Raw genomic sequence first — 23,551 nt, forward strand, 5'->3', positions numbered from 1 at the left:
TTTTTTTTTTCCTGTGAAGTAATGTTATTTTTGCATTGTTTCCAGAGATGCTGGGGCTTTGCGACTTGATGTGTTTTCAGGTGAGCACACATTTCCTTTCTTGTTTTTCCTTCTCAAGAAAAGCCTATCGCTACTTTACTTTTATTCTATTTCATCAAATCACACCACATTCTATAGATTTTTAATGTAATCTAAGTGCTTCACGAACAGTGCCCCTGTGGGGAGCCGGATTGAGAAATGCATACTCTCAGGGTCAAATTGCTCACTTACCCGAAGGCCCCTTTACAAAATGATCTCTTCTAGAGTCCTGTGGAAACATCTGAGTGATTTGGAGCTGTGAATTTGGCAATGGAAAGCAGTTTTCTCTTAAAAGTCACATTAACGTAATCACTGTTCATGATTAAGTGTACGTCACTTTTTTCTTCCCATAGTTTAAAATGCGTAAGTGGATGTGTAGTACAGATAATTATCCAAGTGCTACAACCGCAGACCCACTGTACTTTCTTTATTGCCTCCATTTGTGGCCCCTCGGAGTTTTGTGCACTTATTAGTTAGTCTTGGTAGATTATGATGCTAACGACATTAGCTTCTGTGATGCAGTTAATGCTGCCTTTCTACACCAACACATGCAACCTTCTGTTAGTTTTGATCACACGGGAGACAATATTGTCCATACATAATGTGATTCCATCTCTGTGCAAAAGGTGTCTCAGATCACTTCTCCTTTCTGAACGTGTTAAGATGAGAGCTTAGGGTCCATGAGATAGGTAGTTGGTGAAACCCCAAGGCATAATAAATGATACTCTCTTCGGTCTTCCTATTCAAATTATGAAAAGTTTGAGAAATAAATGAAAATATGAGTCTCTGTCGCTGAGACATAATATTTGGATATAGTTTGTAGTCTTTTGAGAGAGTTAATGCACTTGCAAGTCCAACACAGGTTAGATGATCACAGTGGGGAATAAAACATCATAGAAAGAGACCATTCAGGTACCTAGTGACACAGAGGTAGTAAGAAAACTCCCAGAAAAAAAAAAACTTACACCAAGTTTTCCGAAAGGAGAGGCAATGCCAGCTGGTGGATCAGACAAGGGCAGGGGAATATGTCATAATTCACTTAGGAGATATTCAAGATTACTTCAGGGAACATATTTGTCTGGCATTGTGGTCAATTGAGGGGATGAAGTTGGAAAACTAGGCCATGACAGAGAAGCGTGACTTGCCCTGTGGCTTGGATTTTTTTCTTGAGAGGTCTGGGAAGTCAGGGCAGGATTTTAGCAGGAGTGGTGTGTGCAGCCGGCTAAAGTTGGGCTGCATATTGTGATTAAGGGAGGAAGTTAGGGAGCTGTTGCTGTCTCCCAGAAAAGAGATAGTGACTGTCGAAGTGAAATCAATACATCAGAATAGAGTCAGCTAATCCCCGTGAGAAGAAGACCAGGACGCTGAGGACCCGTGTCCAGGTGGGGGAGGAGTGGAAACTCAGTAGTCCTGAAGTGTTGACTTGGCCAAAGTCCAGTGCAAACAGCAAACACTGCAGAAAGGATTAAGTTTTGTGGAAATGATAATGGTGTTTGCTTTGGGAAATACATGATTATTAGGTGACAGGAACCTGAGCCCCATAGCTTTTAAAGAAAGACTTATTTTTATTGTTTTTAAATTGTGATTGTATGCACGTCTCTCTGCGTGTGGGTTTGTGCCTGTGAGTGAAGGCACCCGCACAATATGGAAATGAATGTTGGGTTCCCCTAGAGCTGGAATTACAGACAATTGTGGGTTTCCTGATGTGGGTGCTGGTACCAAGACACAGGTCCTCTGCAAGAATAATATGTGCTCTTAACCACCGAGACACCTCTCTAGCCCCAGACTGACTGCTTTAAGGGAGGTAAGGCTGTCTCTGTGTGGGTAGTAGGGATGCCTAGATTTTGAGGTCACATCTGCTCACCCCTAAGCCCTTGGTACTATATATCTGTAGTGTGTCTGTCTTGGGAATCTTGGTCTTTCTAAACTGTTTGTATCATTTCTTCTGGGTTCTCCCAATATACAGGTTAAAGAAAGGAGTTAATATATTTTAAAATCTTCAGATTTAGTGGAGGCTACTGAGAGCTGCCGAGGCTCAGCCATGTCCTGGCCCATGCACTTCTTAGTTCTGGATGGACAAAGAGCATGGAGGAACAGCTGTTAGCATGAGTATGAGGTCACATTCCTGGGACCCTCTCCAGATTTGTTTTATGGTTTGAATGTGGTTTGTCCTCTGAATGCTCCTGTCTTAGACACTTAGTCATCAGTGGGTGACATTGAGAGATGTCGGGACTTTGGTCCCTAGTGGGGGGTGATTAGAGCACTGGAGATTTCATCCTCCAAAGACATTAATGTTGTTGTAAGTAGGTTGTCATGAAGTTTGACTCTGGGCTTCTGGTTACCTGTCTTGCCGTTTGATCACTCTGTGACATGCTCTTGCCTTCAGTCTTTGTACTGGTGTTTGGTGTACCATGAAGCCCTCACAGAGCTGAGCAGAAAATGGCACTGTGCTCTTAGGCCTGCATAATCATGAAATGAATAATTATTTTTCCCCTCATAAATTATCCAGCCTCAAGCATTTTGTTATGGTCACAAAAGTGGGCTAATACAACTAGGTGCATCTTTTAGATATTTTTACATTGGCTACCTTGAGCATCGCCCCAATTTTAAATGTGAGTTCTAATTGAACTTTGAATACATAGGTTGATTTAAATATCCTAAAAAATGTAATTCATGGCAACAGAACACATGTCAATGATTGTCTGAGGACTAGGTCAGGGTGATCAGGTGTGGATGGGGGAGGGGTTACAGAAGGTCAGGAGGAAGTATTTGAGGTGCTGGGTCTGCTCTTTGCTTGGATTGTGATGTTTTCACAAATACATAAGCATTAGTCAAATTATATACTTTAAGCATATTTTATTTATTGTCTATATGTTACTCATCAATAGCACTATTGTTTAAAAAGGCAATGTATTAATACTCACATCCAGCTGTTGAAATTAGTTTCAGAACTGGTTTACAGACTGCAGGCTGAAATTAGATTCATTAGTTTTGGTCACTCCTTTAACATTTTAACCTGTAGCTTAGATTATGTAATTTAATGGCTCTCTTTGTCATCAAAATTGACTTCTAGTGACTCAACCGTTTCCAGAAACAGATATTTGCTGCTGCGAAGAAACACTCACCAAAGGCTCTCAGAGGGATTAACTACTTAGAAGGGAGCCTGATGAATTTTATTAAGAAGGGCTCAGATTTATTTTAGAATTACCGCAGTCTTGGAAGGGCATAAGGGAAGAGCAAGAAGATAGAGAGATCCTGGGGTCACTTCTGTGGTTATCACTCCCCCTTCTCCTCTGGGAAAATTACTACCTGAATGTAAGGATCAATGCAGGTCCCAAGCAGGGCCTGTCCTGCTGTATGCATAATTTACTCACCTGCAGAGGTTGCGTGTTAATTTAAATCCTTTTTGCTATGTGATGGTTTTCCCCCTGCAGTTTCTGAGGAAGCCATAGTCCAGACTCCCTTCCCAGCCCATCTCTATTTCATACCTGGGGCTCCATGCCTGCCATGGAGGAGGACGAATAATTATGGGAGCAGCGTGATTTTCGGATGAACACATTAAGCCCAATATTTATTAAGATGAACTGCTTTCTCTTACAGTGGAGAATGAAACACTGCAGGGAGGATTCATGTTGTGTTTCCTGGATGACGGATGTGGCATGAGTCCTGGTAAGTTAATTATCCAGGTACCTAACTGGCGGTGGAAGGAGGCAGCCTGCAAGCCCACGAAATAAATAAAAATAAATTGAACTATCTATTCCAAACAGAGATATGGAGCAATTAAGGGAAATACATGTTGGACAACTTGTTTTGGAATGTTTTAGGGTTAAATATTCTAGCAGGCAAAATAAATTCTTTTTAACCATCTAAACCAAGACGCACAAGGACTGCACATGCTATAGTCAAAGCACATGAAAGACAAATCATTCTGCGTGTAAGACAAAAGCACCTGGGAATGAACAGACTACAAATAGGAACTGAATAGAATCTGAGATCCTTTTGCTGCTCCTCTTTTACCTATTAGTTGCAGGAGCCCCGAGGCAATTTCCAATGCCTTTAGGCTATTATTAATTTTCTGCATAACCTTGAGAGAGAGGTTGTTTCTCCTTGTTTTTAGCAGTTTGTGGGTATTTTTTCCTCCTCTTGTTTCAGTGGGTTAGTTGCTTTGACTGAATGTTCCCATCATAGCAAATACATCCATAATATATCTCAGGGTTTATCTTTGTGCATCTAAGGGTAGCCCCAGTTGACACCTCGTGGGTGTACAGGGAAGACTCTGGGCAAATGAAACGATACGTATTCTGATCCTGAGCGTGGGTTGTTTTGGATCTAAACTGGACTTCTTATAATGCTTTAGGTGTCTTCAGCTAGGGTTCTGATCACTCTGCTTAGAAAGTGGTGATGAATTCCAAACAGACTGGACACACACGTGAGGAAAGGGCGGCCATCGTTTGCAGAGAAGCTGCGGGCATAAGTGAAGCAGTTAACGTCCCTTTAGCCTTGGTGTCACCGCTTACTTCCTGTAGCCAGTGCGCTAGTTTAGAAAATGCCCCACCCACCCACTCAGCTCCTTGCTCTTACTTTGTTCTGATAGTTTTTCCTAGTCTCTTTTGATTAAAGTAGTGATTCCTTTCTCAGTATTTCAGTAGGAGGTGGTAGAGGTAGTAGGAAGCCACAGTGAAAAACAATCCCTGTGCATGTCTAGCAAGAGTTGCAGGTTCATTTTCCTGAGTTTGTAAGCCGCAGAATGCATACAGCATGCATACAGAGCTCTGACAAGAAAAAAACCTCTCTTTCCTAATTGGGTCATTTTCAAGATGGATAAATCATAAAAATAAAGAATTGAAGAACTGATCTTTAGATGGAAACCACACAGTGTTGTCTCTCTTAGTTTTTTTTTTTTTTTTTTAACATAGTGGTACAGCAGTGTGTATTCAGAAGGAATTTGGAGTTGGGATCTTTGCTGGGGCTGGCAGTGTGTTCCAAGAAATCCTCTTAGGATGCTGGGCACTGCTAGCAGGCCCCAGCTCCTAGTATAGCAGTGATTACGATGTGGATAAAGCATGCTCTAGTGTGGCCTGTGTGGCTAAACTGTGTTTATCAGTGGACAGAAATAGTAAACACACGTTCTTGTTTTGATATTTTCAATTGATCCTGGGTTAATTGAGATATGTGTAACTCTGTAGTGGGAATCAAGGAGCATTTGTACAAAGGAGAAAAAAACGGTATTGCTGAAAGAACAACTCTTTTAAAGAGGATTGTTTTATTGTGTTTATTTTTTCACTGACTTATCTAGTAAACATACAGGTTAGTGCATTTCTTAATGACATTTCCATTCATATATATATATATATATATATATATATATATATATATATCATTGTGTGTGTACGCTTTACCTCCTATCATCCCCAGCTATTCACCTTTTTCCCTCCAGTTGGTCCTTTTCTCCTTCTGTATTTTACCCCACCCACTCTGATGTAATGTGTATGTGTATTATGCATGTGTTTAGATCTGGATTCTGCATAAGAGAGCAGAGACAGGTGTACATCCTTAGTGTGCTGGTTGATTTTTGTTAGCTTGACACAGGCCTATACATATCAAACGTAATTGAGAGAATGCCACCATAACATTGCTTGTAGCTATTTCTATAGGGCATTTTCTTTATTAATGTCTGATTTGGGAGTTCCTGGACCACTGGGAATGCTGCCACCCATAGGCAGGTGGTCGTGGATAGTCGAAGAAAGCAGGGTGAACAAGTCAGTTTCAAGCATTCCCCCAAGGCCTCTGTTACAGCTCCTGCCTCCAGGTTCCTGCCTTGAGTTCCTGTCCTCATTTTCTTTGATGATGGATTGATGTGGAAGTGTAGGCAAAATAAAGCCCCACCCAAGCTGCTTTTGGTTATGGTGTTGTAGCAGAGCAATAGAAACCCGGACTAAGACAGTTGGAAATCAAGTAATACGTTAGAAAGAATTTATTGTATATGATGGAAAATACAACTTATCTGTGGACTCAAGTGAGCTAGAACCCTCCTGCCCCATAGAAGATGGTCATAGTGGTGCCCAGGATGTTTTTTTTCTCCCATCTTCCACAGTCTCCATACCCAATGTGTCTGCACTATGTTGCATGACTTTATCTTTGGTTTCTTTTTGTTTTTCTTTTGAGACAGTTTCATCATGTAGACCTGACTGGTTGGAACTCACAATGTAGATCAGTTTGTGTCTTTAAAGTTAACACAAGCTATCACAGTTCTAATACTGTGCAGAGACAGTGTTATTCCCCGTGATAAGGACTTCTCTGCAAATGCTCCTGTCACTCTCTGGCAGAAGACTCAGTGAGTGCCCAGTGCTTCAGCGTAAGGCTCGGACCCCCTCCCTTCACTGTCAGTGTCTCATGAGGTGTCTTACTCTTGGCCCCCACCCACCTCTTGGGACTTTTCTTGGAGTATCCACTTTTATGAACTCCAGCCATACCTGGCTGGACCCTCGGTGCCATTTCCTAACTGTTCTGTCTGAAGGACTGACTTCATTGGTTCTCTGTCACATCACTTGTTTCCCTCACTTAATCCTCTCGGACACGATCTTGTATTTCCTCAACTTTTCCCTACCACTACACTAATACAGATCCTAATGTCTTCCTGTAAGTGTACATGTAAAGTAGAAAGTGCATGTGGAGTGTATAACATTCCTAATACATAGGAAATTGTCAGTAAAGGCTGGTTAATCTCATCATGGACACTTCACCTGTGGCCTACTCGCTCATGAGAACATGTGGCCAAATGTCTTTAGCTTCAGACTAATATCCTGTAGTGGCCTTTAAATATCTCACTTGATGTGATGCTGAACTATTATAGCATGTCTGTGCCCGCATGGGCACAAGGTCCCCCACATAACATTAAGCTGTGCTTGGCAGGTTGATAGGAAGAGCGTTTATAATTGGGAGATCACACATTCTGAAGTTCGGAGGTTTCCTTCCCAGGATCCGGAATGGAGAGATGAGGACAGTGCATGTATAGGTCTGAATCTCCTTCCTCCCCAGGAAGCAGCAGCAGGGAAATCCCTCTGTCCTTAGTGTAACCTGAACCCCAACCCTAAGCAACCCCAGGAGAAGGCTACCGTCTTGTAGATGACTGCAACATTTAAATTAACACTTACCCTTCAGGTAGTGTGCCAAGCATTTTATAGATACATCCACTCGTTTCATTTCTTTATCAAAACTGTGGTGTTAGCACATTCCTTTTAAAAGCAATGAAGTAAAGGCTAACAGCTTTAAGCTGTACCTAAGGTCACACAGTTATGTCTGTCAGACCTTTATTACATTGCCATGAGGATCTTTTTAAGTGATTCTGGGTCTTAACACTAATCCTTGTCAGTGGTCTGTCTCAAAAGCTATGGACTTGTCCTAATGTCCTGAGACATGGGTGAACTTCTGACAGCTGAACTCAATACTCACACCAGATCATTCCTAAGTGCCTTAAGAACTCTGTCGATTTCAGATGAAGTCCCAGACATCATTTACTTTGGAACATCCAAGAAACGGTTATCAACCTTGAAGTTCATTGGACAATATGGCAACGGGCTTAAGAGGTGAGAATTGTTCCCCCTTAAGATAGAAATAATTTGCTGATACTGAAAACAATATTGAAGAAATCTTACAAACAGGCACAGCCAGCTGAAGTTTTATTTTACTGAGCATCTACACTGGCTTTGGAATCTTTATATCCATAACTGATTCAGATCTTTACAACATTAAAGAGTTCCTTGTGTAGAATAAGTGGGTTCTCTCCCAGGCATCCCAGAGCAGCCCAGTGTCATTGCCTCTTTATGTTCTATTGTTTCTCAAAGCATATTTGAGCATTGGTATGATATCTGCAGTTTTCTTTAGTTTGCCTCAGTGTAAATGAGGTGTGTGTGGCTCCTTCCAGGGCCCAGAAATTGTTCTTTTGAGCCTTAGCTGGAACTTCTCTCAGACAGCTTTATCCCAAGCACAGTCATAGGGCTGGATCTTCTCAAATTCATCTGCTGTGCTTTGAGAAGTCGCACAATACTTGTGCACTCCTGGGAATGAGTCGAGCAGATGGGTTATCGAAAAGAACAACCTGTGACAGTAAACAAAATCATGCCCCTTGTTTCTTCTTTATTGGTGTCTGTATGTAAATCACTATGCTCTTATTTTTAATACAGTGGGTCCATGAGGATTGGCAAAGACTTTATTCTTTTCACAAAGAAGGAAGAGACCATGACCTGCCTGTTCTTTTCTCAGACTTTCTGTGAAAAAGAAGGTCTCACTGAGGTAAGAGATGGCACTTTCTTTCCATTTCCATGGCAACTGTGCAGCTTACATTTACCCTCTCATGAGGCGACGTTTGCTATAACTCCTTGCAGATTATGACTTAGAAATCTGGGCATATGTTTGAGGAATGGACAGAAGGTGTCTGTGCACTCTGGGGTCACTGGAGGGCTTTTTGGAGAACTTAATTTTGTGCTCCTTGTGCCCACATTTCCCGGAATAAGACTCTGTCTTCGGCATGGTAATATTTTTTGGGGAAGCCTCCCAAGACCTTGACACCATTTGTGCCGTGCAGTTTATCACTCTGTAAGTAAACAGAGTGTCGGGGTCAAAGGCTTAGAGCACATTCCATAAAGAAACTGGATGCAAAGTAGACTGAAATTTCTAATTCTGGTGACCACAGATGTTAAGCTCCCTTAGCTGGACTTCAAACATCTTATTAATTTATAAGACTCGAGTTCTGTTTTGAATGTCAAGTGTACTTCAATGCACCATACGCATATGGAAAATAACTAGGCACTCAGCAATGATTAGATTCATGAAAGGAAAAAAATACCAATGCAACAGCTGAAGACCCTGTCACCATTAAAACATGTTTGGCCTCATCACAAGGTAGTCACACACATGGAAATTGGTTAGATGACAAAACTGGAGTGTTGTAAAAGAATCTTGCTCAATGAGTAGGTGTGGCTGTTAATAACAAAATGCCAAAAAGCAGCAGATTGGCGGGAGAGATTGGAGAGCCTGGAGTGGCCAGTGGGGAACTTTTGGAGACAATATGACTTGCATTTGGGCAGGCTGGTCTGTGGAGATGGGTGTGGGGTCTGTCTGAACAGCGTGTCAGTGTGAACCTGCTGCAGGGATTGATTCTGAACCACTGCGACAACCTTTAGGCAAAGAGGGCCTTGAACGGCTCCTTCCTGCCACACACACAGAGGACCTTACACACACACACACACACACACACACACACACAATCATTTACTATGTGCACATTCGCAGAGGTTTCTTCTTCCAAGTGTGTGTTTTGTTTGGCTATTTTCCTACAGATGATCTTTAAGATGCCTCATTGTATTGCTGCCATGCGGATATTCAGGCATTCTCTCTGAACCTTCCACTGTACAAGAGGACTTACGTGATTTTTTTCTCTATTTTTGCACACAGACACAGCTCAAAAGTACTCTATCAAAAATCAGGCTGTGCCCGTGTCCAGGCTTTACATTCTAAGGTCACGCCACATCACCTTGGAGTATGCCATCAACTATTCCATGATTGTTTTTCTCTGATGTACCTTTGTCTTATCTAGAGTAAACAGTTGCTTAGTGTTGTGTTTGCTTACTGCTGTCACCGGTAATGTGCTCAGCCTCTATGTTCTCAGACCCTAATCTCCTCCTTACCCGCTCTGTGTGTGTGTGTGTGTGTAGCATGCTCGCTCTTTACTTGAGTCCGGAGTTGGAGAGCAACTCAGACTCTATGCATGAACATCTTCCAATCCTGCTTCCATAGTTTGGCTTGGTGTCCTTTCTGAGCTAGACCTCATTCTTCTTCAAGTTTTGGAAGGCTTAGCTCTGTCATCAGCTTTCTGAAAAATCTGAAGCCGTTTAACTTTGTTCTGCGGTCTTAAATGCGATCACTCTTTTTTTCTCTTTCTCCCTCCCACTGAGAGAACCTTCTTTATTTCTAGTTCTGACATCAGAGTATTCCCTGGGTGGAATTGGCAGCCATTGTGATGGGCACAGTAGCATCTTTTCCTTCTGGAAACCCATATGCCTCACTTCTGGGTGGTGTTTTTTTTTTTTTTCAATTCATATTCTCTTTTGTCTCCTTTTACAGCTTCTGTTTTCAACACGTAGATTTGTAAATTAAAAAAAATATTTTTTCCACTAACTTTTCTCTCATATTTTCTATCTTCAATTTTTGCTTTGTTTTCTGGGATGTTCTTGATATTTATCTTCCAATTTGTTTATGTCATTCCCCCCTCCCCTCAATTATATTCTCAATTCCCAAGGAGTGTTTCTTATTTGTTCATTGGTTCTTTTTTAAAAAAATGATGCAGTTTTTATTTCAAAGACATAGTATTTTCTATTATAGCTGAAAATTGTACTTATGTCATTTGAATTATTTTTATACATACTAGAGAATGAATCCAGGGCTTCAGACATTTTTAGGCAAATGCTCTATCATTGAGATATATCCTTAGCTTAATTTTTCTTAAATTTAATTGATTTTGTTTACTTTACATTCCAGCCACAGTTTCTCTTCCCACCTCTCTTCTCATTCCTCTCCCTCCTCTCTACCCTACCCCCAACCCACTCCTCCTCTGTTTCTGATCAGAAAGAGGCAGGCCTCCCATGGGTATCAACAAAGCATGGCATATCAAGTTTTGATAAGACTAAGCACCTCCCCTTTATACTTAGGCTGGGCAAGACAATTCAGTATGAAGACTAGGTTCCCAAGAGCCAGTCAAAGTGTTAGGGATGGCCCTGCTCCCATTGTTAGGAGTCCCACAAGTAGACCAAGTTACACAACTGTGACATATCTGCAGAAGGCCTAAGTTGGTCCCAGAGAAGCTCCCTGGTTGTCAGTTCAGACTCTGGGAGCTCCTATCAGCCCAAATTAGTTGATTCTATGGATTTTCTTGTGATGTTCTTGACCCTTCAATTTTTTCTTCTTCTCCTCAGCAGGATTTTCTTAGCACAGCCTAATATTTGGCAATGAGTCTCTGCATCTGTTTCCATCAGTTGCTGGAAAAAGGCTCTTTGATGACAGTTGGGGTAGTGACCAATCTGATCACAAGGCATGGGCGTGTCAGGCTGTGTATCCTCTATTCCAAGGAGTCTTAGCTGGGGTCATCCTTGTAGATCGTGGGAGTTTCCCTTGCACTGGGTTTCTATCTGACCAACAGATGCCCTGCTTTCCAGTCATCTCTTTCAGTACTCTCCCCTTCCATCCATTTCAGTCCCTCACGTTCGCATCCCCACCTGCTCTCAGCTCACCTGGGTCTTCTATTTCCCCTTCCCAGGGAGCTCCATGCATCCCCTGCCCCTGGGCCCTCCTTGTTACCCAGCCTCTCTGGGTTTGTGGATTGTGGCCTGGTTATCCTTCATTTTACAGCTAACATCCACTTATGAGTGAGAATATAACATGTCTGTCTTTCTGGGTTCATCTTTGGCATAAATTTAAAAAAAATATCTTAACTTAGGATCTCATTAAATTGCCAAGATTGTGTTTGAACTTGTGACCCTCTTGCCTCTACTTCCTGAGTAGAGGGTTTACACACATTTACCTACCTTACTCTGAAGATTTTAACAATTTTTTTTCTCCTTGAAGTTTTTATCTTCCTCAAATGGCTTCTGTTTCCACAGATTTTTTTAAAACTAGAGGCTTTGAAAAGTTTTATTCGGTGAGAATTTCCCACAATATATTTTGATCATATTCATTCCCCTCATCTAAGCTCCTCCCAGATAGTCCCCCCGCCCCCACCCCCGTCCACTGAACTTTATGTTCTCTGTCATATCAAAGGGTTTTCTACGCCTATTAATGCTGAACACTTCAAAGGTCAACCTATTGAAAGCTCTGAGATTGTGGGTGGGACTTGGCAGCTGTGAGTGCTATAATCAAACTAGCTTTTTTTTTTTTTTTTTGAGGGAAACCCTTCTTATTTTCATTGATTTTTATTNCTCCCTTTCTTCTTCCCTCTTGCCCTTCCTTTCAGAGACAGTATGTGTGCATGTGTGTGTGTGTGTGTGTGTGAGAGAGAGAGAGAGAGAGAGAGAGAGAGAGAGAGAGAGAGGGCCTTTTGTGCCATGGTGTGTGAGTGAGTGGAGGTCAGAGGACACCTTATGGGAACTGGTTCTTCTCCTCCACCATGTGTGTTATTCCAGAAATGGAACTCGACACTTGGTGACAAATGCTCATATGCGCTGAGCCGTTGCAGCAGCCCTGACAATGGAATCTTTAAAAACCAAATTCCGAGTATACATATTCATTGTTTGTCTCTTCCTTGTAAATCTAAGCTTCAGAAGAAAGATAAACTTTTAACTTTGTGTTTTGTGATTTGGAAGAAGAAGAGAATGAAATGGGATCAAACAAAGGAATCTTTGTGTGTGTGTGTGTGTGTTTCATAACAAATGGTTGTGTTTTACAAAACCAGGTCGTAGTTCCAATACCTTCATGGTCAACAAGAACAAGAGAGAGTGTCACAGAGGACCCCCAGAAGTTCTTCACAGAGTTATCCATCATTTATAAATACTCCCCATTCAAGACCGAAGCTAAATTGATGGAACAATTTGATATGATCTATGGGAGATGTGGTAAGTCAGCAAAAGTAAAATTTTAATGGAAGCATTTATTTTTGTATTTTTTCTATCAATGATCTCAGGTACAGTTTTATACAAGGTAACTTTTCATTCTATCCATATGAGTTTTATCTTAAGAGAACCCAGATATGACTTACTATAAATTCTTGAGACAAGTCCAAAGGTTCAGGCTTCAGCTTCTGAGTGAGCAGAGGATGCTGAAGTCTGTGCTTGCAGGGCTCCTCAGCCTTGTATTTCATAGCAGAGTTAGCCATCAATTGCAGGTTCTTAGTTTGTGTGTTGCTACATTGTTAAGAGTTAGCAGCAGGGGCCGGGCAGTGGTGGTTTATGTCTTTAATCCCAGCACTAAGGAGGCAGAGGCAGGTGGTTATCTGTGAGTTTGAGGCCAACCTTGTCTACAAGAACTAATTCCAGGACAGGCCTGAAAACTACAGAGAAACCCTGTCTCAATAAATAAATAAATAAATAAAAAATTAGCATAGCATCCGATGCAATAATTGCCCTCATGTCTGAGTGGGGGAAGCAGTGCTTCATCCCCATCCTTCTCCCAGATGGACAGACCCTTCCCTCATTGCTTTCAGCCTCCATTGTCTTTAGCATCTAGACCACACTAGCTATAGGAATTTCCTTGTGTTAGTCTTTCTCTAGACAGTCTCCATTTTTGTCTCTCGAAACCTAGAAGTCTGCTTCAGAGGAAGCCGTATGTGTCCTGGTCTTAGCAATGCTTCCATTAATATATATTTTAGCAAGATTTTGGTAATTTTATTTCCAAGTTGGCCTGCTTTATCTCTGAGATAGCTTCTATAACCTGTGGCTTTGTGGTTTAAAGATGTTGTTGATTCTTTCCCTCTGTCATTGAGAAGAAAAACAGTGGCAATTAAGTTATTATTTATATGTTAATATAAATATTATAATCTTTTTGTTTTAGGTTAGGCTTGAAGCAGTGGCTTTTATGGTATCTTCAGTTCTATTTTTATGCCTGCTTCTCATCATTCCTCTCTTTCATGGCCCCTCCCTGGTCCCCCCGGCCCCTTTCCTTCCCTGAGTTAGTCTCCTCTTACGATTTCCTATTATTAGACTTCACTCCATTCTCTGTTTTCTCCCCTCCCTTAAGATCTCTTCCTCCCCTGTCATGATTTCCTTCTTAAGCTTGTGCCCCTTGACATACATAAATACTTATATGTGAACACAAAAGTGTAATTTTAAATCTAGGTTCTACAACTGCGAAAAAACAAGCAGTATTTATATATATTAATGGCCATTTAATCTCTCAGAAGACTTCTAATTGTCAAGTTCTCATATAAATATTAGTATAGTGGTTTTTATTTTTGCTCATTTTATTATTCTTATGAGGTCCATTCAGTTGGTTAGACAAATGGTGGTTTTGTTAATTTCATATGTGTACACACGGTATTGTGATCGTCCTCATTCCCACATAACCCTCTTATAACCCTTGTACTCTTGTGGGCTTCCTTCTTCCCAACTTGTCCCATCCCATTTTTCTGTCTTTGTGTGCAAGTACAGGTCCTGGGAAGATGTGAAACCACACAGAGGTGAGAGACCTGAGGTGACCACACTATTCAGTAGTCTATCCAGTGTTTAGATATGAGCATTTTGACGACGAAGTTTTCATTTTGACTGCAGAGTTCTTGTTCTTAGCCCGTATGCTATTCTCTGTAACGAGGGAAGTATAATTAGTTTCCCTTTTTAATTTCTCTGAAAAACTATATTTGTCTTCATATCATAACTAGATTTGTGAATAGATTGTACAGTTTTAGTTAACCATTCCTTGGAGCAGGAGTCAGCAAGTCATAGCCACAGACCGAATTTGACATGATGTATGAAGTTGCAGGAAGAAGCTTCTCTAATGATGAATGCGTAAGGTACCAACCTATGAGTATAGAAGAATATCATTAGGAGTCATTGTATTGGTCTTCTTTGTTGTTGTTTGACCATTTGTTGAAGGTGCTGTCTTCTTTCCAGTGTATATTTCTAGCTTCTTTGTCAAAAAACCAGGTGTTCATAGGTGTGTGATGGCTTTATGTTTGGATCTTCTGTTTGATTCCATTCATTCTGCTTTTTTTGGCATAGCTGTGTAGTATAATTTGAAATAAGGAATAATGAGATCTTCCACATTTCTTTTTCCTCTCTCTCTCTCTCTCTCTCTCTCTCTCTCTCTCTCTCTCTCTCTCTCTNGTAGACCAGGCTGGCCTCAAACTCACTGGTTCACCTGCCTCTGCCTCCTAAGTGCTGGGATTAAAGGCGTGTGCCACCATCCAGCATCCCAGAGTTCTTTTATTGTTCAAGATTGTTTTAGCTGTTCTGCTTCTTTCTTCCTTCCTTCTCTCTTTCTTTCGTTCGTTCGTTCGTTCCTTCCTTCCTTCCTTGAGGCAATGTCTGTTTTTGATGTTGAGATATGTCTATCGGATGAAGCAAAAGCAGTGGGTCCTTTCTACACATCCATTCTGTTAGTCTGTGTCTTTTGATTGGGGAATTGGGACCATTTGTATTGAGAGATATTAATAGTTGTTGATTCCTGTTATTTTAATGTTGTTATTGTTGCTGATGGTAGTGGTGTTAATGGTGTGTGTGTTTCCTTTCTTTTGATTTTGATGGTCTGGGATTATTTATTTCCCTATGTTTTTATGGTTGGAGTTAACCTCCTTAGGTTAGAGCTTTCCTCCTAGCACCTTTTGTAGGACTAGATTTGTAGATAAATATTGCTTAACTTTGGTTTTATAGTGAAATATTTTATTTTCTCCATCTATGGTGATTGAGAGTTTTGTAGGGTATTAGTAGTCAGGGCTGGCATCTGTGATCTCTTAGAGTCTGCGACACATCTGTCCAGGCCCTTCTGGCTTTTAGAGTTTTCATTGAGAAGTCAGATGTAATTCTAAAAGGTTTGCCTTTATATGTTGCTTGATCTTTTTCCTTTGCAGCTTCTAATATTCTTCATTTGTTTTGAACATTCAGTGTTTTGATGATAATGTGGCCAGGGTAATTTCTTTTCGGGTCCAATCTATTAGGTATTCTGTTTGTTTCTTGTACCTTTATAGGCATGACCTCAAGTTAGGAAAATTTTCTTCTTTTTCTTATTTTTAGATTTGGCCTTTTCATAGTGTCCCAGATTTCCTGGATGTTTTGAAATTTTTAGATTTAACATTTTCTTTGACCAGTGTATCTATTTTTTCTATCATATCTTCAACACCAGAGATTCTTTCTTCCATATCATAGTGAAGCTTGCCTCTGTAGTTCTCTTCGAATCCCCAAGTTTTTCATTTCCACAATTACTGCAGTTTTCATTTTTTTTTCATTCATTCATCCACCTCCATCTTCAGGTCTTACAGTTTTATTCCTTTCTTTGCACTGTTTATATTTTCCTGTACTTCTTTATGGGATTTATCCACTTCCTCACACCGTTTGTTAGTGTTTTCCTTAGAGACTTATTAAGTTTTCTTTTACAGGCTGTTTTAGGTCTTTTGCTTGGGCTTCAGCTGTGCTGGAGTAATCCATGCCTGCTATGGTAGGATAGCTGAGCTCCAGTGGAGATATGCTGTCCTGGCTGTTACTAATTGTATTTTTATGCTGACATCTTAGCATCTGTGATTGGGATGACTATAGGTCTGGTCTTTGATATCTGAATCTGATTTTGTCTCTGTTGGATGTGTGTTTTGTTCCTTGATTCCTGCTTCTTTCCTGGACTTTAAGAGCACATAGTGGCTGTGTGCTGCCTGGTAGGGTATTTTCTGTGGATCTGTTTCCCTGGCCTGCTCAGCTGGTTTGTTCCCAATGTTTTCCTGCTAGTGTTGGAGGCTGGGATACTGGGAAGACTTGGGGATAAGGGAAAGGTTGGGAAGAAGGTCTGTGTGGTCCCTTAGGGATGGGGCCAGAGAGTGAGGGGAGACTACCACAGGTATCCTGTTACAGAGCTGGGGCTATGGCATCTAGAGGAGCAGAAGGAGAAATGTGGATCTGTTGTCAGCCTACTTGATGCTCTGGCAGGTCTGACCACTGGTTAGCTGGAGGTGCCTGCTGAAAAAAAAAAAGCAATGAGTGGATGGAAGGAGGTTAGGTTAGAAGGGGAAGCTTTGTGGAATTTACAGGAGATGGGAATGAGGGGAGTAGGCAGTGAAGGCCATAGGTGTTCTGCTGCAGAGTGGGGATGAGACTGGGGGGGGTGGATCTGGGGAAACACAGGGACAAGAGAAGATCTGAAGGTAGCCTACCTGGTTACCCCCTGTGCTTTGTACTTATAAATAAAATTTTATTGGAACACAACTGCATACATTCCTTTAAGCCTCCCCTCAAGCTGTTTTTGTGACATAGTGACCAAGATTAGTTTTGAGTAGCTATGACAGCGGAAATATGTACTGCAAAGCCTAAAATATTTACCAATTGGCTTTTTTTTTCCAGAATAGTTTGTCAGTGCCTGCTCTATAAACTAAAAGCAATACTCAGTGCTATGTTTTAAACTAATATTTTTCTCATATGCATTGGATTCAGTTTCACCAATGAGAGCTTCACCTATATTACAACCTTGGCTCAGGCTCTTAGCAATTGTCATAATGCAAATTATAAAAAGTCTGCCAAAGTTTGAAAGACTGATAGTGGATTGAATAGTATTAAGAGCAGCATATTATGGAAATGTAGCAGACACAGACAGGAGTATAATTTTCCATAAGGCATAGCTTGCATTTTATCCAAACATATCTTGCTGAATCAAAACAGGAAATTTGCTCTGAGTAGACTGAATTCTACAGATGAAGTGATTAGACATGCCTAGGATTTAGAGCACTTGAAGTACTGACAAGTCAATATTTCCTATTTTTTTTTCCTTCCAGGAACTTTGCTGATTATTTATAACATGAAACTTTTGCTTAGTGGAGAACCAGAGTTGGATGTTAAAACTGACAAAGAAGATATACTGATGGCCGAGGCTCTGGAGGAGTGAGTAATGTGTGCTCAAAGAACATCATTTCCTGATAGTAGTGGGCTGGGTCTGGGAGCACTGCATCCCAGCTGCAGGCCCGAGGCCCCTTTCCTTACCACAGTGACAATTCATTTTACATCCAGGACAAAAGGAAATTAGGCAAGACATGTGGTCCCCAAACCATGTTTGAACCTTCCAATGACCTGGGCAGTTTCTTTCTTTTTCTTTCTTTCTTTCTTTCTTTCTTTCTTTCTTTCTTTCTTTCTTTCTTTCTTTCTTTCTTTCTTCCTTCCTTCCTTCCTTCCTTCCTTCCTTCCTTTCTTTCTTTCTTTCTTTCTTTCTTTCTTTCTTTCTTTCTTAAGATTTCTGTCTCCTCCCCGCCACTGCCTCCCATTTCCCTCCCCCTCCTCCAATCAAGTCCCCCTCCCCTGATCAAGTCCCCCTCCTCATCAGCTCAAAGAGCAATCAGGGTTCCCTGTCCTGTGGGAAGTCCGAGGACCACCCACCTCAATCCAGATCTAGTAAGGTGAGCATCCAAACTGCCTAGGCTCCCACAAAGCCAGTACGTGCAATAGGATCAAAAACCCGTTGCCATTGTTCTTGAGGTCTCAGTAGTCCTCATTGTTCGCTATATTCAGCGAGTCCAGTTTTATTCCAGGCTTTTTCATACCCAGGCCAGCTGGTCTTGGTGAGTTCCCAATTGAACATTCCCATTGTCTCAGTGTGTGGGTGCACCTCTCGCGGTCCTGAGTTCCTTGCTTGTGTTCTCTCTCCTTCTGCTCCTGATTTGGACCTTGAGATTTCAGTTCGGTGCTCCAATGTGGGTCTCTGTCTCAGTCTCCTTTCATCGCCTGGGCAGTTTCTTAAGTACATGACCTTAGGCCTCATAAAGACCATCATATTCTGACTCTCTGGATACCAAGGCTGGAAAATAATACTTTCCAGATGTTTCACAGACAACATGGAATGCCAGAATATTTGGGATCATCAGATAATAAGACTTATGAAGTTCTTTTATTGTTCACTCCTGTTTCACATATATCAAAACAAATATCAGAGTTCATTGTTACCACAGATGGACAAGAATGGGTACTCTGCAAATAGAATAGGGAGGAACAGAGAACATAGCCCCAAATGAAAAGAATATAATGAAAAGGCAATTAGGAGCTTGTCTGCCCATGATGCCCTTACCCTTGTATGAACTTCCCTTTACATAAAACAAGTCAACTAACATAATCATTCTAGTCCACTAAGGGACTAAGGGAAACTGAATGAGAAGGTTCCGAAAGAAGGTACATGTGAAAAAGAAAAGTCTCTAAGAGAGCAAGTTTGCTGTAAAGTAACTTAACCAAGGCTTGCTAACTGGGGTATGCAACTTCTTAGTGTCAGACTTGAGACTAGAAGAGACTTTGAAAGCTATTTAAGGGAAAGGAGAGAGATGACTTAGTGGTTAAGAAAGCTTGCTGCTCTTCCAGAGGAGCTGAGTTTGATTCCCTACACCCTACTTGGCTAGCTCACAACTGTGGATAACTTTAGCTCTAGGGGATCCAATGCTTTCTTTTGACTTCTCCAGGCACATGAGCATACACACACACACACACCTCACGAGCATAGCATGAAATGAATCTTTTAAAAAGACAAAGTAATTTACTACAATTCCATTTATGTATTATTGTTGCCTAATCTAAACTTAAATTTCTTACTAGCTGTGCAAAGTGAAAAGAGGCACAGAAATGTACATTTAGCAGTTCTGTTTAATCCAGTTTATCCCAAATAATACAATTTCAATCTCAGTATGAAAAATACCCAAGAATTATTTTCTGTTCTTTTTTTCCATATAAAGCCTGTGACTCCAGAGTGTGTTCTCCATAGACAGCACACAGGGGTTTGGAGCGGTGTCCGGTAGCAGTAGTAACCTGTAGTTACTGTCCTCAGTAGAGTGGCTTTAGTCTGAGGCCTTGTGATTCATGTAAACACACCAACCCTTAGCAAAGAGCATCTTTTCCTCAGCTTTCAAAGTGAAACTCCTTTAGCTTAATGTTTGATCATTGACTTTTGGATTGTCTTTTGTAATTTTTCCATTGTATACTTTTTTCTCAGTTTCCAACACGTGGAGTTCTGAATAAACACAAATAGGGAGGATTTTGTTCGTTTAGGGAAAAATGTATCCAGTCTAATTGCTGTAGTGCTGGGAATCCAACTACTAGCATTAATATGCCAATATCAGGATGGAGGCCAGAGTTGTTACCGGCACCTCCATTACACTCTCCCTACTTCCCGCTGCCCTTGCCCTTCTGTTTAGCAGTTGGTTCCAAACTGATATTTCATGCTATTTAAAAGCTTTGAATACAAATTTTCAAATAGTTATCTGTCAGAATGCCTTGGCATTTCAACGTTAATGTCAGAAAACAATACATTATTAGAGGAATAATTTGTCAGTTGAAGTTTAGGGAGAAAGTTCTCGTTGTCTCCAGATTGTCTAACGATGCCTGAAGCTTCTCAAGGCATTTATGTAGTTAATTACAAAATAAAGAAAATGGATCAACTTAGGACACCATATGGTTTCGTGTAGGGAAATTGATAGAGTTTTAAATTTTATATGATTTTTTTTCTCTTTTTTGAGCAATATTTTTCATAGTTCAATCCTGAGGAGCTTGTCTTTTCTAAGAAAAGAATAGGATTTTATGAAGTATGAAAGTACCCAGGATGCGATGATCCATTGTCTTGGTGGGTGGACCTTAGTGGTGGCACTGAGAAGAGACAAGAGGACTCACTCCTTGGCTGGGAGGTTGCTGTCTCCTCCTCTAAGATGTAGTTACTTGGGCTTCATGTTGACTTTGGCTTTCTGTTTTTATAGCACCCTCAGAATCCTTTTAAATTTAAAGAATTCGTAGTTTTAATTTGTTAAAAGTGTTTGCCACAAAGCTTTAGAGGTCGTGGAGTACTCAGAAGGCGCTTACAGTTAACAGCAAATGCCACACTCAACAGGCTAGAAGAACAGTCATGAAGGTCTCCTCCTAGGCCATCACTTACGGCTTCTGAAAAATATCCTACTAAGTGCAGTTTGTGTCCTGCTTTGGAGAACAAGTGGTCGACAGCATAACTATTCATTTGCATCTCTTTCTCTGTGCTTATTATTATATCCCATTTTAGCTGCTGGGCAGATCTATATCTGTCCACATTAAGTGTCAAATCTTGGAACTATGTAATTTTCAGTTTTAGAAATCTGGCTGATTTTGAAAATAATATTTTTTGTAGAACTGAGAAATCTTAAACTTTTAACCTTACACTAGACCCAGAGAACAGGCTTTCCACATTATATCCTTTCTTTCTTTTTTTTTTTTTGTTTGAGATAGAATCTCATGTAGCCCAGGCTGCTCTATAAAAATTCAAAAGAAGGAAGCCAAGAGTTAGATAAAAGGGAAGACCATGCCAAGACTATTAAAGAGCAGAAATTAAGGTATATCTTCTGGTTTGGACTAAACTCATTAATTAATATTGGGGTCATTTTTGGAAGTCTGGACCAAGTTTCATATCCCAAACCATCTTTGTAGACTCCTCTCCCCTCTCGAGAGTGCACACGTGGTTTTTCCTTCTCTGAAATGCTTCATTTGTGCAAAGCAAGTCTCTGTTTAATAAGTCTCATCTCCTTTCCCTTGGTAATTGCTAGTGGCCTTTGGTCTCAAGATAATTAAAACTTAATGTTATTTCCAAAGACACTGCATTGACTGGGAACAAGGACTAAGTACGTGGAAGATGCCCAGGTAGGGCATGGAGGATGCAGGTTTACCTACATTGGATACCCACTGCTCCCAAGTGTGTGGTTGGTGTGAATTGTCACCTGCCAGAGCTACAGCGCTGTGGTTCTGTTTCAGTACCCTTCATACTAAGTTCTGTGTAGTTAACAGGTATGGAATTACAGGCTCACAGTCCAGATGTTTTCCATTGCACTATATGAGGGGATGAGTGTGGGGCTGCAGTTCTGTCGTTAGTATTTGAAGTAGAGGTAGGAAATGCCACTGAAGCCTGCATCAGAGCATAAAGTTTTTTTCACTGTCTGTTATACAGCCTTCTCCTTTTCACCTCTCTCGGGGCCTTTAACCATGAGGTAGAAGGTGGGATGGGAATGGAAGGACTTGTTTCAGTTAGTATACAGATTTAACTTATTCAAAAATTTAAATATGTCTAAATATATTAGATAATATAAAAGTGTTTCTTCTTTCTGAAATCAGCTCTCTCAGCTTCCCTTCTACTATAGAAGTTATTCAGCAACTTGAGGCTTTTTTTTTTTTTTTCTTTTGAGACAGAGTCTCACTCTATAACCTAGACTGGCTTTGGGCACAAGATCATGAACACAAGATGCTCTTTTCTCAGTCTCCGTAGTTGTCTTAAGATTTCCACTGCTGTGGTAAAATCATGACCAAAAACAATTTGGGAAAGGGTTTATTTCAGCTTACATTCCCACACCATAGTCTATTCAAAGACAGTAGGACAGAAACTCAAGGCAGGAGAAAGAAGCTGAAGCAGAGGCCATGGAAGAGTACTGCTTCCAGGCTTGCTCCTTGTGGCCTACTCTTCTGCCTTCTTATATACCCCTGGAAGACCTATTTAGGGCTAACACTACCCACAATGACCTGTGCCCTACCACATAGATCATCAGTCAAGAAACTTCCCCACAGGCTTGCTTTCAGGCCTGTTTTATGGAGGCCTTCTTTCAGCTGAGGTTCACTCCTCTCAGATGACTCTGGTTTGTGTCCAGTTGGGAGAATACTAGCCGTCACACGAGTGAGTGAGTGAGTGCTGGGTGCTAGGCATATGCTACCATGCCTACCTTTGCAACTTGAGCCTTGAAATATATCTCTTGGTTTTTAGTATGTGTCAGTTTAGATTATGTCTAGTTTATTATTTTTGCTCCTTAATTTTTTTTATTTTGAGATGTTGTTTGGTTACACAAATCTTGTTCCTAGCGTTGCAACTTCTGAGAGCAGTTAGAACCCTTTGCGACATGTCTGGCCAAGTCTAGGTTTTTATGACTTCCGAATGTTTGCTATCTATTGTTTCTGAGTAGTAAGTAATGTATGTTTCAGACTTACACAGCTTAAGTGAGCCTTTTATTAAAATTTACTACCACTGCCCAGCAGCAGGTGCTCCTACTGTGTAGCGGTGTTGTCAGACCTTTCCTAATGCCAACTATATACAATCTGTGGGTGATATCTGTGCCTTATTCTTAATACTAGGTTAATTCACACAGGTTCCACTCTCAAAAATGATTCACATGCACCCAATTAATCATGTCTAGCTTGCATTATTTCAGCACATCTCCTATTGTCACCTGGTCTCTCAACATCTACCCCTGGTCCTCTAAACCTGTCCCATGCTGCCTAAATAGGCAACAGACCACTCTTTAAACATTTAAAATAAAACAAACCAAAACATCTTCTGGTTTTACATAATTCTCTCAGAGAAAGCTAGATTGTTCTGTAGTTGGATGCTGTTGTAATAGGAGCAGCAGCTTTCCTGCCGCCCCAGCTCCCAGCCGCCAGCTAGCTGTACCCAAAATAATTACACAGAAACTGTATTCTTTTAAACACTGTTTGGCCCATTAGTTCCAGCCTCTTATTGGTTAGCTCTTACATATTGATCTAACCTATTTCTAATAATCTGTGTAACCCACGAGGTGGCTTACCAGGGAAGATCTTAACTTGCATCTGTCTGGAGCCGGAGAACCATGGCGACTCCCTAACTCAGCTTCTTTCTCCCAGCATTCTGTTCTGTTTTCTCTGCCTACCTAAGGGTTGGCCTATTAAATGGGCCTAGGTAGTTTCTTTATTAATAAGAAATCACTCCCACATCAGGATGCAAAATTTGGATGTCTGAATGTATCAGGCTAGCCCTAACTCCTAGGCTTTCAAGTCTCACGAATAGTCTTCTGTGC

General features: G+C 41.0%; 1 protein-coding gene across 1 annotated transcript in view; it reads left to right on the forward strand.

The window, feature by feature from the left end:
- The window catches only part of Morc1 (MORC family CW-type zinc finger 1), a 147,331-nt gene that overhangs the window by 6,734 nt on the left and 117,046 nt on the right, over positions 1-23,551 (forward strand). Inside the window, exons 4-9 of the mRNA XM_050149095.1 lie at positions 46-80; positions 3,679-3,747; positions 7,574-7,664; positions 8,262-8,370; positions 12,521-12,680; positions 17,528-17,633. Of these exons, the coding sequence (XP_050005052.1) occupies positions 46-80; positions 3,679-3,747; positions 7,574-7,664; positions 8,262-8,370; positions 12,521-12,680; positions 17,528-17,633 (570 nt within the window). The remainder of the gene's footprint in view (positions 1-45; positions 81-3,678; positions 3,748-7,573; positions 7,665-8,261; positions 8,371-12,520; positions 12,681-17,527; positions 17,634-23,551) is intronic.

The sequence above is a fragment of the Alexandromys fortis genome, unplaced genomic scaffold, assembly GCF_014885135.2.
Source record: "Alexandromys fortis isolate MF-2015 unplaced genomic scaffold, M_Fortis_MF-2015_v1.1 scaffold_4, whole genome shotgun sequence".
NCBI lineage: Eukaryota > Metazoa > Chordata > Mammalia > Rodentia > Cricetidae > Alexandromys > Alexandromys fortis.